Source organism: Leuciscus leuciscus (genome assembly GCF_965113295.1).
Source record: "Leuciscus leuciscus genome assembly, chromosome: 4".
In the NCBI taxonomy this organism is placed as follows: Eukaryota; Metazoa; Chordata; class Actinopteri; order Cypriniformes; family Leuciscidae; genus Leuciscus; species Leuciscus leuciscus.
In genome coordinates, this window is record NC_138728.1 from 53,441,475 (window position 1) to 53,457,203 (window position 15,729).

Sequence of the window (15,729 nt, forward strand, 5' to 3'; positions counted from 1 at the left end):
GTCTGCGAGCCCGTTGTCTGCTGTCCAGTCGTGGAAAGATGCCCATCGAAACGTGCCCGATCTGTTTGCGCTCTTACGCCCGCCTTGGCCAGCACCTGGTCGTCACCCACGGCGTCAAGAACAAGGAGGAGAGGAAGCTCCTCCTTGCCATGGAGTCGGGGCGAGTGAACGCCCGTGCAGGCCTCTGCCCGGTTCCGGCGTGCAACAAATTCTCCAACCGCCTCGACCGCCATATCCGTACGCACTCTGAGGTCTCGGTGGGGGTGCAGGACGAAGCGCTCCGCTTCTGCAAGAGGAGAGTGTGTCTTTCCAAGCTGACTGCCCTGAGGGCCTCCAACCCGGCCGTACCTATGGTCTCCACCCTCGACCAATCTATCGCCACTGTAACCTTTCTTGTCTTCTCGCAGTTGGGTCAGCTCCCTCCGACAGGCCAAAATGGCGGTGACCACCATCCAGCACTATGTGCTGAACGTCGGCTGCTTCATGCGGTTCCTTTCCGAAACCACTCCGCAGTCCTGCCGCCTCTCCAGAAAAGCCCTGGTCGGCCTTCGCAGGGAGATGGGGAGCCTGAGGAAGTCCCTGAAGAGGGGCTTGGCCGTCCACCAGACGGCGGTCAAGGAGGGCAAGGAGACGAATATCCTTGCCAAGGCCACCCTTTTGAGGTGCCGGGAGCTCGCGGCCAAGGCCATCCCCGAGCTACTGGGTAAGTTGTCTTTTACCTTCTCCCCGACTCAAGGTACTCACCTGTTGCCGAACGAACGTTTGAACCTTGACGTTGTGCTTCTCTCCCGTCTTTAGACCTCCTGGAGAAGGAGCCCAGCCTGAAGAACCTGTGGAGGTTTTACGGGCACTTTGCGGCACTGCTCTCCTGCATTTACGGCCACAGAGGGGGTGTTTTTCAGAATATCACCATCCAGGAGGTTGTGGGGGCCCGTAAATCCTCCTCTGAGAGGGCGCACCTCATCAATGTGAGCGTCTGACTTTTATTTGTTGTGCCCGATTTGTTTTTGCCGCCTCTCCTGACTGTCGTCCCCCCCCCCCCCCTCCCCTGTGTGTCCACAGATAGCCCAGCACAAGACCAACATGGCCTTCGGGTCGGCCCAGATCGCCTTGACGGAGGAGGAGTTTGGGTGGGTGACGAGGTTCCTCCAGCTGAAGGACCAAATACCTGTTTTTCACGTCCACCCAAAACCCCTGCAAGAACTTGAACTGCTACTTCCAGGAGGCCTGGAAGTCGATGGGCCTTCCCGGCTGCCCCACCTTCACCGACGTCCGGACGTCCATTGCCAGTCACGTAAGTGTTTTTGGGCGCTCTGGCGCGTATTTCGGCGGCCTTCCCTGGTGGCGGCATTGGTTTTGACTTTTCTCTGTCTCTGTCTTTCCAGATCAAGTTCACCCACAACAATGACAACCGGGTGAAGCTGTCCAAGTTTATGTGCCACGACACGCGGACGGCGGACAAATTTTATGTGGCCAACTTGACTCCCCAGCAGGCCATGGAGCACCGCAGGCTGTTCGACGCTGCCCTGGAAGGTGCGGAGAGGGGATCCCCGTCGAAGGAGCCGACCTCGGGGAAGCGGCCTGCCAAGGGTAAGGGCAAGCAACCCCTAAAGAGGAGAGCTCCCGAGTCCCCGGACGAGGAGCTCACGTCGGGCAGCACCACTCCCGAGGGGACCCGCATGGAGCTCCAGGAGTCTGGGGCGTCCAGCCCCGAGTCCAGCGAGGTAAGTTGGCTGCCTTTGACTTGCAGTGAACCTAGCGTGTTATAATCGTTTGCAACATCACGATCGCTTGCTCACCATGTCTTTGTGTGTACGCATTTGTTTTACCTTGCACAGCACGGGGAGGAGGCGGCCTCGGAGAAGGGATCCCAAGACGAGCAGGAGCCACAGGAACCGAGCACCCCCCCCAGAAAGTACCCTGCACGGAGAGGCAAGGCGACGGTGCTGCTGACTCCATTGAAGTCGCTGGGCTCGAGCCAGAAGCTTGTGTCACCGCTGAAGGTCAAAAAGGCCATCTTCTCCGCGAGCTCCACGACGCTCGTTGGGATCAACCGCCGAAAGAAGGCAGCAGAAAAGGTAAAGGCGGCCATGAACAGGCGAAGAAAACCAAAATAGGCGTTGCCTTCATCGTTTGCTCCGGTTGTTCGTTTTTTTGGGAGAGATTTTGAGTTTTTACCCTTGTTCCAGCGTTCGTTTTTTGAGACTTTTTTTTTTTAATCCCCTTGCAGTGTTCGTTTTTTTGTTTTAAATAAAGTTGTTTTTGTTGGTTGAAGTTTTAACTTCTTGTCTGTCTTTTTTTTCCAAGTATTATTGTGAAAATTGAATTAGAGATTTTATTCAATTGGTTCAAACTGGTTAAAGGGTTGATCTGAACGTGTAATCAAACCATGTGTAATTAATTTGTTATAACACCTATGTCCACTGACAGCTTATAGGGGCCCTGTCAAATACCTGATATTGTGTAGATGCACATTAATCACACTAAAGAAGCCCCACACTTTATTCTCTCAAAGTTTGAAGCAGATGGTAAAATCTCAAGTGGGGTTGGCTGCTAAATAAGTTAACAAACAACAGCAACTAATAATAGCCCTATACTGTTTCATCCCTGCTGATACATAATTAGCATTATTAGTCTTCTCTGTTATATTACATTACTTCAGTGCCATCTCTTTTTTAAAACCCTTCCGTTTTATTTTAATTACAAGCTCAATGTGCAATGTTTTTTAATCATGTTTAATTTTTTTTCTTCTTGCTCCGACTTTAAACAGTAAATTAGCTAACCCCATTAACACAGAATACCCCAAACAGGCTGTAATAGGAGAGGTGGTTACTGTGTAAATCGTATTATACATGTGGTGTCTGCAGGGCATGGCGAAGCATGATTAGAGTCTTTTTGATCCAGGATCCTACTCTCGTTTCACTAATTTCCTCTGAAATGTTTCAAAGAGCCACCAAAATGTTGCTGCTCCTTTTTTTTTCCACCGCCAGCTTAATTTCAGTCCTAGTGATGTCTCCTCAGCCTCCAATGCAGATAATGCTGGGATGGATTACCATGATTTAGAGAAAAAACAGCTCCATTGTGGACTAAATTAGTTTGACAGAGAATTTAAGTTCTTGGACTATGAAGCGTTTATTGATATTTAAAATTATTTAAAATAGGATCGTTGAGAATTACACTAAAATATTTTGTGAGGTAAACTAATAATATGCTTCATGTGGTAAATAAACTTAATCTAAATACTACATTAGGTTGCACAAACAAAAATGAACTTTTAAAAAATAAATTTGAATTACTTTATAAAATAAAGTTTAATCATTTCTTGGAGTGATTTATAAAAGCTATCGTTCTTTCATTCATTTAATCTTTTATTTGATTCTGTTTAAAAGTGTTACCCTGCAGTTTGGTTTACAAATGTGCAAGAGAAAGACTGAATACATACATCTATACATATTTTTCTCTCCCCCTGCTTCTTCTGCTTTACTTCCTCTTGCACTCCCCCTTTTCCTGTTTCGATGGCCTCCTAGGGTGTTGTCACTGGGCATTGGTCTGCACTGCCAAAAGATCCCCTGCGAGAAGTCAAACTTTCCTTAATGGCTTTCAATGAATAAAAACGACCCTATTAAAATGCAATTCAGTGGCAATGAAAGCAGTAAGTGAAACAGCCGGCAAGCAGCAGAAGCGTTGTGTATTCTGGGACATTGGGGCCACATTAATTTTTGCTCTGTGATGTCCGTCCCATGTGCACATTAGCATGGGTTGCACTGTAATCTGTCTTGTAGGGAGGCTAGTGTCTCTAGTGGATAAGGATGTCTGTGGGAGATTGGGCCATTATTTAAAGGGCCAGCGTGGTGTTTGATGTCACCCCCTTTTTTACCTTGCACCATCAAAGCTTTACCAAGCATTATTGCTTATGTGGTACTTACATGACAGGAGAAGTCCTCTAATAAATAATGATCTTGTTCAGGATGGTTCTTTGAGGAGATAACTAAAGAGAGTGTTATCTCACAAACTCAAACTGCCAGAAAGTTTCTCTATAGTTGGCGCAGCTAGGATTCATTTATATTTTTTCCTAAAAAGGTGTTTCAGAAAGCATTCATTCAAAAATATGAGACAGTCTTTGATCTTATGTGTGTTTAGATAATCCCATTTGTTTTTGTTTTTTTACTCTGAATATGTGGCAGTTTTGCAATGGATTGCAAACTTTTAACTTTTCCAGGTGGAGCGATTATGGTTACATTTTCCATATTTGTCTGTTTTGATTTCATTAAAGAGGACAGGGCTTCACCTGCACTTCTGGTTTCATCCTCATAAAAGGAAACGAACACACCAAGCATTGGGAATAAAAAAACCTTTCTTTGCAGATTGTGTTCACAGAAAGTGCCAAGGTTGTTGGTTGTTTGTTTGTTTTGTGACAAGCCAAGCCAATGCCCAGCGGACGTTTACCCAGCCTCGCGCAGACACCTCTTGTACCGCACTGGATAAATCTTCCTCCAGGCAAAGTGTCTTGGGTACAATTTACAAAATCAACCTCGCTGTAATTAACATCTGGCATTTTTCCTAAGTAACCGCTCTTTGCACTGAACGTGTGCCCAGCAAACTCGCAGCATGTGCAGAAACAACCACAAGACATCACAACGATTAAGAAGCGATTTGGGTTTGGAAATGATCTGGACTAGAATGAAAAGTGCCTGCGAGGGAGGGATGAGGCAATGTGATGATGTATAAGTAACATGTGCTGTGCTGTGAAAATAGCAGAGTGTTAGCTCTTAGCAGTCGCGTTAGCCAAGACCAGAGGCCAGTAATGGGGCCGACACTGAGGTTATGCTCTTTTCCACAAGCTGGTGTTGAAAAATATGTTCCCATTTTTTTCCTATTTATATTCACTACTGTCAAAAATTTGGGGTCAGTGCGATTTATTTGATTTGACTTTTTTAAATAAATGAATACTTTTATCCAACAAGGACACACTAAATTGATCAAAAGTGACAGTAACGAAATTTTACGATTTTAAAAAAAGATTTCTATTTCAAATTAATGGTTTATCAAAGAATCCTGAAAATTTTTACCAAATAAGAAAAATAATGATTTCTGCAGGAGCATGTGAAACTGAAGACTAAAGTAATGATGCTGAAAATTCAGCTTTGCCATCAGAGGATTAAATTAGATTTTAAAATCTAGTACAATAGAAAACTTGCATAATATTTCACAATTTCTTTATGTATTTTGATCAAATAATATTCATAGTATATTAGCTAATTAAGTATTTTAATTCCTATGTCTTTGTGTTTTTTTGCCACGCAGTTTCCTTCCATCTTTAAACACAAGCCAAAACAAGCGGTACGAGGGCCTGATGCACACCTCCACCCCCTTTGAGCAGGTGGCATATGGGACCAAGCACTTCCGAGAGGAGCACGAGGAGTACCTCCAGGGGAAAAAGGTACACGTTTTGCTAGCATGCACATGTAGAACTGCCAAAATTTGGCATTTCTCTGAAAAAGGGAGATGGGATCTGTGATGGTGATGGGGGTGAACCCACGCACCCCCACCAAAACAACCTCCATGTTGAGCGTCGCAAATTTGACAGCAATTTAATAAATACCCACAAGTAAATGAGGAGAAAAGGCTTTCTCCCCCCCTCAAAGTCCTCACATTAGGTAATTGACTGTGTCTCTGCTGAAGGCCGTTCATGGATGAGAGTTCTTTATTGGCTCTTACCAGCAGGCACTACCCTCTGCATCCAGCGCAATTGCCCAGAAATACCTCCTCCGGAATGAAATAAATAAGAGCCCCTACTGCTGACACCGCTCATGTATGCTTGGTTGATACTAGATGTGGCGCCACGGTTCCACTCTGTGTTTTAATTGTTATCTCAATGGCATAAAAAATTTTTTTACCTTTTTTTTTTTAAACAGAGAACAGAATTCATCAGGTCATTCCCAGAATACATCAGACACTGGTCTAGTTTAACTATATCCAAGCCATTCCGTAATACGTCACAGGTTAAAAGACGTGGTACATGCTTCTCTCTGATACTTTTGGAAAGTGGCCCAGTATGTCTTGATTTATACCGTGATAGTCTGAGGCTGGTGACAGTAATGAAGACTCAGCATAACGAGCCTGCCTATGATCAGCATAATTGATGTGGCTGAGGACACCATTTTAAGGATTATCACTGATCCATAGCTGAACAGGAGGCAAACCCTCAGCCTCAGGGGTGATTCCCCACCAAGAAGAGCTTTACCACACTAACACGTAGACCACACTGTTCAAAAGTTTGGGGTTAGTAAGATTTTTTTTATTTTTTTATTAACACTTTTATTCAGCAAGTACACATTCAATTGATCAAAAGTGACAGTAAAGACATTTATAATGTTACAAAAGATTTCTATTTTAAGTTAACGCTGTTCTTTGGAACTTTTTTCTATTCATCAAGATCCTGAAAAAAGGTCATATTAAGGAAAATATTAAATCACACAACTGTTTTCAACATTAATAATATATTATAAGATAACAAATTCTTGAGCACCAATCAGCAGCATTAGAACGATTTCTGAAGGATCATGTGACACTGAAGACTGGAGTAATGATGCTGAAAAATCAGCTTTGCCATCACAGGAACAACATTTTTATTATATATATATACTGTTTATATATAAAATATATAATTTATTTATTTTTATATATATATATACATATATATATATATATATATATATATATATATATATATATATATATATATATATACATATATATATATATATGTGTGACTGTGTCTATTTGTGTGGATGGTTACTCAAGATCTCTTTACTGACCCTGGAACAGACAGACTGGGACAAACAGGACCAAAAGCTGGTTTAAGGACAGTGCATCACGCATCAATGTTGCTCATAGATCAGCAGCGAGAGATGTGAAACTCTGCTGAATATACATTTTTACAAAGTGATCATATAGTGGAATTTAACTCAAAATGAAGTACAAATAAAGTACAAATCACGGTGTCTGTTCTCATTTCTCATAAATTCACAAATACAGAGAAACTAAATTTAAGCAACCATCATTTTGTATATTTTTGTATAAAATGGAATACAGAAAGAAAAGAACGGCCACCTAAAATGGCGCAGTTACACAGTTCAGCACGTGCGAGCACATGAGAGCACATAGCACATGTGATAATGCTAACACTCAGTTCGACTAATATATTCTTACACAGAACATGACAAATCCGAATATAAAACATACCTGGGACAAACAGGACCAAAAGCTGGTTTAAGGACAGTGCATCACGCATCAATGTTGCTCATAGATCTTAAATGAAATCAGACATTCGGAGTTCACAAGCAGGTTAACACACACACACACACACACACACACACACACACACACACACACACACACACACACACACACACACACACACACACACACACACACTTCATCATCGCAAATAACACACACACACACACACACACACACACACACACACACTCTCATCACATCATCGCAAATAACACATTTGACTCGACTGACAGAACTAGGGACTGACAGGCACATGAAGTAAACTTGTGTGTAGTTTAAAAGTCCAACCTTACACTTGAAAACAATCTAAACTCAGTTTTTATGACGCAGCGCTTATTGATGCGACTTACCAGCAGCGAGAGATGTGAAACTCTGCTGGTGGTGACGTAGCTCCGCCCTTAATATCACGCACGCAAATGCAAGGGACGCAACAGCCAATGTCGAGTTTTCCCAATTAATGCATGAATTTAACAGCATTATTTAAACTCCGTTACATATATATATATAATATTATATTATTTTATATATAAAATAAGAAACAGTTATTTTAAATTGTAATGTCACACTAGTACTGTTTTTATTGTATTTCTCATCAAATAAATACAGGCTTAGTGAGAATAGGAGACTTCATTCTAAAGCATTAAAAATCCCCTTTTTAATGGCAAATGCACTAAATATACAGTATATTACTTTATTTCTTGATATTGTGAAATAAAAAGACACATGGTAAAATATAAAATCTTATAAGATATCTTCATATTTGGAGACAAAAAATGATTGTGATTCTTTTATAGAGTATGTTGTGATATATAAACTCACAATTACAAGAATTAAAGTTCCCATTCCCTTTTTCTTTTTTCACTTGAGCATGAACAGGCTTACAGAAGTAACCAACTACAATTTTGTTCATGGCATTCTTGCGTTTGATCTGTTGGCACATGCCAGACTCATTAACCCTTCGCCAGAGGTGGGTAGAGTACCCAAAAACTGTACTCAAGTAAAAGTACAAGTACTTATAGAAATATTTACTCAAAGTAAAAGTAAAAGTAATAATCTTAATAGTTACTTGAGTAAGAGTAAAAAAGTATCCAATGAAAAAACTACTCAAGTAGCGAGTAACTTACTTCGGATCATATAGGCCTCTATTTTATATATATATATATATATATATATATATATATATATATATATATATACATACAGTATATATATATGAAGACTTCAGATGCAAAAGCCTCTGAGTGCCATCTGAAACTTTCTTCTAAAACAAGCATTTTTATCAAGCTTGTATATTTAAGTTCAGTAATTTCACTTTAATGACAATTAATAGGTACTTTTCATTGCCATTTAAGTGAAATAACTGAACATACAAACTTGATAAAAATGCTCTTTTAGAAGAAAATTTCAGATGGTACTTAGAGGCTTTTGCATCTGAAGTCGTCATATATATATAAAATAATATTATTTAGATTTTTTTTATTTAAATGACTATTATTTTCATAAGTAGATTGGCTCTCTTTGCAACAAAAAACATTATTTCTGCCATCTGTAGCCCGAAAATCATTGCCTGTCCTTTGGTTTGTATAATAGTAACTTATACAACTACATTTGGATTATTAGACAATGTCGAAATAAAGTGAATCTGCAGAGTGTTGCATTCAAAGGCATGTAATTGACACAGAGAAGAAAGAGTTAAAACTCTTCACATGTGCTCGCGCTCATGACTGCTACTGAATATCTGAACACACAAAAACAAACACAAGTACATCGACGGATCTTTTTCTGTCTGTTCTCCAAAATATAATCAAATGTATATTTCTGCAAGCATGTTTAAACTGGTTAACTGTGTGTACGGCAGGCAAAGGCATTCGTTTTCAAGTCGAGTTCGCACGCCACTGCGCAACAATACACACACACTACCGCAGGATGGCGGGTGTTCATAAACTGTGAACAATGGTAGCTTATTTAATGTAGAAATTAATGTATTATGTCCTAAAAACGGGTAATGTCATCCTTTCTAGTAGTGCTATCATGGCATAATAATCTGTTTGGTTGAAAAAAGTATTACCTGAGTTAAATGAAATCGAATGTATCGTCCTGTGGAATCATTCATTCACAGACAGCTTACGAAGATGTTCTACTAATAAAGATCTTCATCGCTGGCAAATATATGATGCATTTGAAGATTTGCTCTCACTTGACTGTACTGTAGGTCCACGGCCACTTCATCCAACGCTCTTGATGTCCTTAAATCTTCCTGTTACGACTCCGAGTCCAGTGTGAATTGCAATCGCTTCAGACGATTCAGTGCGTGCAGGAACTGAACAGAATCAGGAACTGAATCATTCAAACTGATTCGCGAACCGATTTAGACAGATCTGCCAACTTGTTTGATGAAGTCTTTGAACAGAATCGACTCAAAAGAGTGATTCATTTGTGAATTGAGCATCGCTCAAGCCCAGAAAAAAAGATACATCGCGCTTGGAATAAACTACGCATTTAACAACACATTGCATTAAAATAAAGTAACGAGAAGGACGTCGCCCAACGTAACGAAGTAAAAGTACAGTTTTTTCATTAGAAATGTACTCGAGTAAAAGTAATAAGTACCCACATTCAAATCTACTCTTAAAAGTACAATTTTTCCAAAAAAATACTCAAGTAAATGTAACGAAGTAAATGTACTTCGTTACTACCCACCTCTGCCCTTCGCAAAGCTGCCTCAGTGTCTGTAATTAATGCAACATACGCACTGCATTTCTGCTTTGAATGGATTATTCTTTCCCCCTCAACACTACTTTGATAAGTTATCTAGAAGAACTCGCTCATTCTCTCCCACCTCATCATCAAGGAGCCCATCCATTCCTCTATCACTGGGGGGTACTGGGTACGTTTTGCTTTTTCTAATTATTTTGTTTGCTTATTTATTTATTTACATCCTTCTCTGAAGAGTGCGACTGCAGAGCTGTTTTTGATTCATCAAAATGCATTAGAGAGTAATGTACTCCAAAAGATGCCCTCCATTTAACCCGGGTCACACCGAGACCCAGGCGCCAGAGGCACTGATGTTCCCCTGAGAATTATGTATGTTAAGATGACGGTACTCTCGATGGGTTATATCTCAACTACATTTTTAAACCAATATTTTAGGTTTCAGACATTTAAATAGTATTTAAATTGAGTACTAGCAAAAAACAAAAACAAAACATTTATAGTTTGCTAAATACACACTGATGTCTATGGAAGCGGCAATAATAATCCTTTCAATTATAACAGATAATGGGATAGATTGTACGTGGGACGTCCAGATCTCAGCCTCTGGACAGAATTTGGAGATGAAACCTGGGGCTCTGTCAAATAGGTTACAGGTGGGATGCTGTTTTTGACTTAGACATTTTCAGCGGGTGAATCCCTGTTAAAGAATTGGGGATTTCAGCATATGTGCTGAAGGCCAGTGAGTAACTTATCAAGTTACAGGTGGGATGCTGATTTTGACCGGTGTACTTCACAGTTCATAGTTATGCATAATTAGCCTTAAAATGACATGTCCACGGACAGCTTACAGGAACCCTGTCAAATAAGTTACAGGTGGGCACAGTAAGGGCCCACCTGTAACTTATTTGATGGGACCTCTTTAGGCCGTCCGTGGTCAATGCATTAATAGGTCATCATTCAAGGTTGCAAATGTTTTATTACTCTAAACATGCAGTACAGTGCACAGGGAAGACAATTCAACATGTTGGGGTACTTTACAGTTCATAATTGTGCAAAATTAGCCTTAAAATGACATGTCCATGGAGAGCTTACAGGGACCCTGTCGAATAAGTTACAGGTGGGCACTTTTGTAAAATCACTCGACCGCTGAAAATTTCAAAGTCGAAAACAGCATCCCACCTGTAACTTATTTGACAGGGTTCCTGTAAGCTGTCCGTGGTCAATGCATTAACAGGTCATAATTCATGATTATTAATGTTTTATTACATAAATCATAGCCACCAGGCGCCAAGATATGGACGGGTGAGTTTTTGGAAAGATACGGTTGAGTTTTTGGGAAAGATGCGGGAGAGTTTTCGGAAAGATACAGGTGAGTTTTTGGAAAGATATGAGTTGTTGCTTAAATCATAGAGTACAGTGCACAGGGAAGACAACGCAACGTGTTGGGGCTCTTTACAGTTCATAATTATGCATAATTAGCCTTAAAATGACATTCCAAGGACAGCTTACAGGAACCCTGTTGAATAAGTTACAGGTGGGCACACCCAGTAAAATCATAGGAATTGCCCACCTGTAACTTATTCGACGGGACCTCTTTAGGCTGTCCGTGGTCAATGCATCAATGGGTCATAATTCATGATTATTGATGTTTTATTACTTAAAACATGCAGTACAGTGCACAGGGAAGACAATCTAACATGTTGGGGCTCTTTACAGTTCATAATTATGCATAATTAGCCTTAAAATGACAAGTCCACGGGCAGCTTAAAGGAACCCTGTTGAATAAGTTACAGGTGGGATGTTCACCAAACGCCTATGAAAATGAATGGGATAAGTGGCACGTGTCAGTGGCACGTGTCAGTGGCTCCCCCGGGGGTCCGAGGGGCCCCAAACTCGGCAAAAGTTGCGTCACGTGGCCTCTGCGACATACCGAGCGGGCCAGGTCGAGACGCGCCCGGTTTATTTTTTGCTATTTTTTATGCACCTCTCTGTCTCCCATTGATCTCTATGGGAGCATGTGTCTGCTAGGGTTAATTCAGCAGTTAGGATTAGAGGGCCCTCTAGGCTCAGGAAGCACCTAGAGCCACGAAACTCTGGGGCCCGACTCGGGGGCCCGTGGCGGTAGTCCGTGACGAATTTCGAGGTCCTGCGACCTTTTGACCCCTATGGGCGACTGTTTATTTGACGTCCCACGTGCAACTTATTCCATGGGGCTGTTGGTGGCCAATTAGCGCGAAAAAAGGTCAGAGGGACACGGAACTCTAGAACCGGTCCCAGGGGCCCGTGGCGGGACGCATATGTCAGTTTCGGGCCGATCGGGCGTTTCCTTCAAACCGTTGTGCTGAAACACACACTTAGAACCGATCTAGAACCCCGCGACCCATGATCTAGAACCGGGGGCCCCTGGACTAGCACCGTGTCGAATTTGGGGTCGCTGCGACCTTTTGACCCCTTTTGGCCCCTGTTTGTTTGACGTCCCACCTGCAACTTAATCCATAGGGCTGTTGGTGGCCAATTAGCTCGAAAAAAGGTCAGAGGGACACGGAACTCTGGACACCGTCCCAGGGGCCCGTGGCGGGACTCGTGTGTCAATTTCGGGGCGATCGGACCACACCGAACCTCGTTCGGCCCCTGGAGGTGCTAGGGGCCCAAAACTTCATAGAAAGCTGCGTCACACGGCCCCCACAAACATACAGAGAGGGGAACGTCTACACACACTCACAAAAAAACACTTGGTGGTTAGGGGTCAAAATAGGCCCTTTTTGGACTATGAGGAAGACTATGGTGAAGGTTAGGTGGTCAGGGGACCCCATAGGCACTTTGTGGCAGTGAAGAAGAGGATAGGTGGTTAGGGGTCAAAATAGGCACTTCGTGGTCAACGAGGAAGACTATGGTGAAGTTTAGGTGGTCAGGGGACCCCATAGGCACTTCGTGGCAATGAAGAAGAGAATAGGTGGTTAGGGGTCCAAATAGGGGCTCCCTGGCACTGAGGAGGACTACGGTGAAGAGTAGGTAGTTGGCGGACACCAAAAGCACTTGGTGGACCTGCCCGTAGTGCACTGGCACCCCCAGAGGCGTCCACCCAGGGCCTATGGTAATTTATGGTAATTTGGGCCACTTTATTTGCGATTTTAGAAAACGTCCAAGTCACCATTAGGTTAAGCAGCTCGTGTCGTCCATTTCGAGCACGCGGACCTTCGAGTGCCTAGGCCGACAATGGCAACTTAAATGAATGGGCAAATTACCACGAACTACCTAGATTCCCTTACTCTCTTGCTGTTCTATTACAAGATAGAAAGTCTAAGGCCTTCAATAGCCGTACAGCAAACCCAACTAATCTGGTGCCTATTACACGTCAAACTAAGATTGATGTGGGGACAAAAAGTAAGACTGTTAAGTTAGCACTTTTAAACATTCGCTCACTTAAAAATAATTCCCTTCTAGTCAACGATTTAATAACCACAAACAACCTGGATTTTATGCTTCTAAATGAAACCTGACTAGAAGACAGCTGCAGTGCAACAATCCTCAATGAAACAGCCCCTCCTAACTTTACATTTATGAGTGTCTGCAGAGCTGTTAAGAGAGGTGGGGGTCTAGCTGCTCTTTTTAAAGATATCTATCAATGTAAGCAAATATCATTTGGGAATTAACCTTCTTTCGAATATCTGGGTATTGTGTTAAAAGGTGCTCCACGCATTTTACTTATCATTATTTACAGGCCTCCAAAATACTCTCCAGCCTTTGCTGAGGACTTTTATCAACAATTACCTCAGAGTTTGACTGTTTTGCCATTGCTGGAGATTTTAACATTCACATAGATAATGCAGAAACCAATATGGCAAAAGAAATCAAAACTGTTTTAAAAACTTTTGATCTGAATCAGCATGTACATGGACCCACACACAATCATGGACACACTCTAGATTTACTTATCAGTAAGGGTCTAAACATTTCACTGATTGTTATTAAGGATGTAGCACTGTCTGATCATTTCTGTATTTTCTTTGATATTGATCTCTCCTGCCACTGAAGCTAGATCTGTGTCTGTCAAGAAGAGATGCTTAAAGGGAAAATTCCATGTGGTGTGGGGTAAGTTGGTTTGTAATCATGCATATGCAGGCTTGTACAACGATTTAAGATTTAGCCTCAAGTGTTTAATCAAATTTTATAAAACATTAACAAAGTTTTTGTGTTATTTTTGGCTGTCAGTCTGGAAACAAACTTGTTGCTCCTACATTTAATGAAGGCCAGAAGCTCGACGGCAATCTGATTCAGAGGGTTTTTAAGGAGCTTCTCTTTATTTGTCCTACATTTTGGCATTAACTTCACACAAATGTAACTGTGTACAATAGCACTGATCAAAAGTTTGACTACTGCTAACTTGTTTTTGTAGTTTGTGTATGGAGAAACCTCAGATTCTGAAGAAAACTGTGAGGAAGAGGAGGTAGAGACATTTGGTACAGATGATGAGTGGCCATCACATTCCTCAAAGACATGCAAAGAACAGACAGGGAATCCCACCTTTGTTTCAGCAAGTGCTAAAACCTCAACAGCGGAGCTACCCGCAACAGAGTCTCATGCCATGGCAATATCCATTTCAAAACAACTTGTTGAACAACTATCAACAAATGCCCAAGCCTCTTCCAGCAGCCAACAAGGAACATCTCAATCAAATAGCCCCACCTCAAGGCGCTGGCAAAATGATTATGGAACTTACATTAACCTCATAAATGACTCATTAGATGAAGATGAAGACGAAGAAATGTACACCGCTATTATTGCCAGTATTGAGGACCAGACGTAAGTGCATTATGCTAAATTAAAGCAATAATTTTACTGAACTTTTGATAACATCATCTGGAGGATTGAGTCTTTTTCAAATCAAGGTCGGTTAGTTAACATGAAGTAGGAGCTTTTTTAAGTAGGAGACTTTTTACTACATATTTTTAAGATGGGATTTTGACATAATGCAACCAATGTAAAGAGCCTAAAAATTTTGCTTACGTCTTTAGCATATATTAATCATGGTTTAGAAGTTTTGATTTGAGTAAATGCATGTTGTATGAACTGCAACTATTGCAGTTCATGAACATTTGTTTACAGTCTTAATAATAGCCGTCTAATCAGATGAGTAGTTGGATTATTGCTGTCCATCTAATCATGTTCTGAAGGATTTCTTTTCTTGTCATTTTAGACGCCCCAAAGAAGATGTCTCCATAAGTGACATCTTAAAAGAACTTGGTGAAAAGATCAAAAGCACAGGCATTTGCAAGTTCAATATAAATCGTGCAGCAGTGCTTGATGGAGCTATTCGAGGCTTTCGAAGAATGTCTTACAACCCAAACCACAAAATGTGCATTAAGTTCTCTGATGACAAGGGCACAACCGAAGAGGCTGTTGATCTCGGTGGCCCTCGACGAGAATTTCTACGGCTTCTAATGGAAGCACTATCTCACTCTGAAATGTTTGAGGGACATGAGGGACACTTGAACTTGGCCCTTGATTCCTTTGGTATATATAATTGCATTGAGTCAGTTAAAATGATAGTAATAATGAATATGCTGTATGAATTTTATTTATTTATTTTGGGCCACAGAATTATAACAAAGTGGTAGTTGCCTGATTGGACTTTTATTCTGCTTATTTTACAGCTGTGCGGGATGACAGATGTTTTTTTGCTGGTCAATCCATTGCTGTCAGTCTGGTTCA

The 15,729-nt window shown here is 41.5% G+C and overlaps 1 protein-coding gene across 1 annotated transcript; it reads left to right on the plus strand.

Annotated features, from left to right (window-relative positions):
- Nucleotides 1–531: 531 nt before the first annotated feature.
- Nucleotides 532–998, plus strand: LOC309497322 (uncharacterized protein). Its single transcript, XM_082167531.1, has 2 exons — nt 532–703; nt 799–998. Exons 1-2 carry the CDS (start codon nt 559–561, stop codon nt 978–980), a joined length of 327 nt encoding a protein of 108 aa, XP_082023657.1. The 5' UTR covers nt 532–558; the 3' UTR covers nt 981–998.
- The last annotated feature ends 14,731 nt before the right edge of the window (nt 999–15,729 follow it).

What these genes read in the sequence shown, in the direction of transcription:
- LOC309497322 (XM_082167531.1), top strand. Translation starts at nt 559, where the DNA reads ATGGGGAGCCTGAGGAAGTCCCTGAAGAGGGGCTTGGCCGTCCACCAG. An exon ending in GGCCATCCCCGAGCTACTGG is followed by an intron (nt 704 to 798) that starts GTAAGTTGTCTT and finishes TCCCGTCTTTAG; the next exon opens with ACCTCCTGGAGAAGGAGCCC.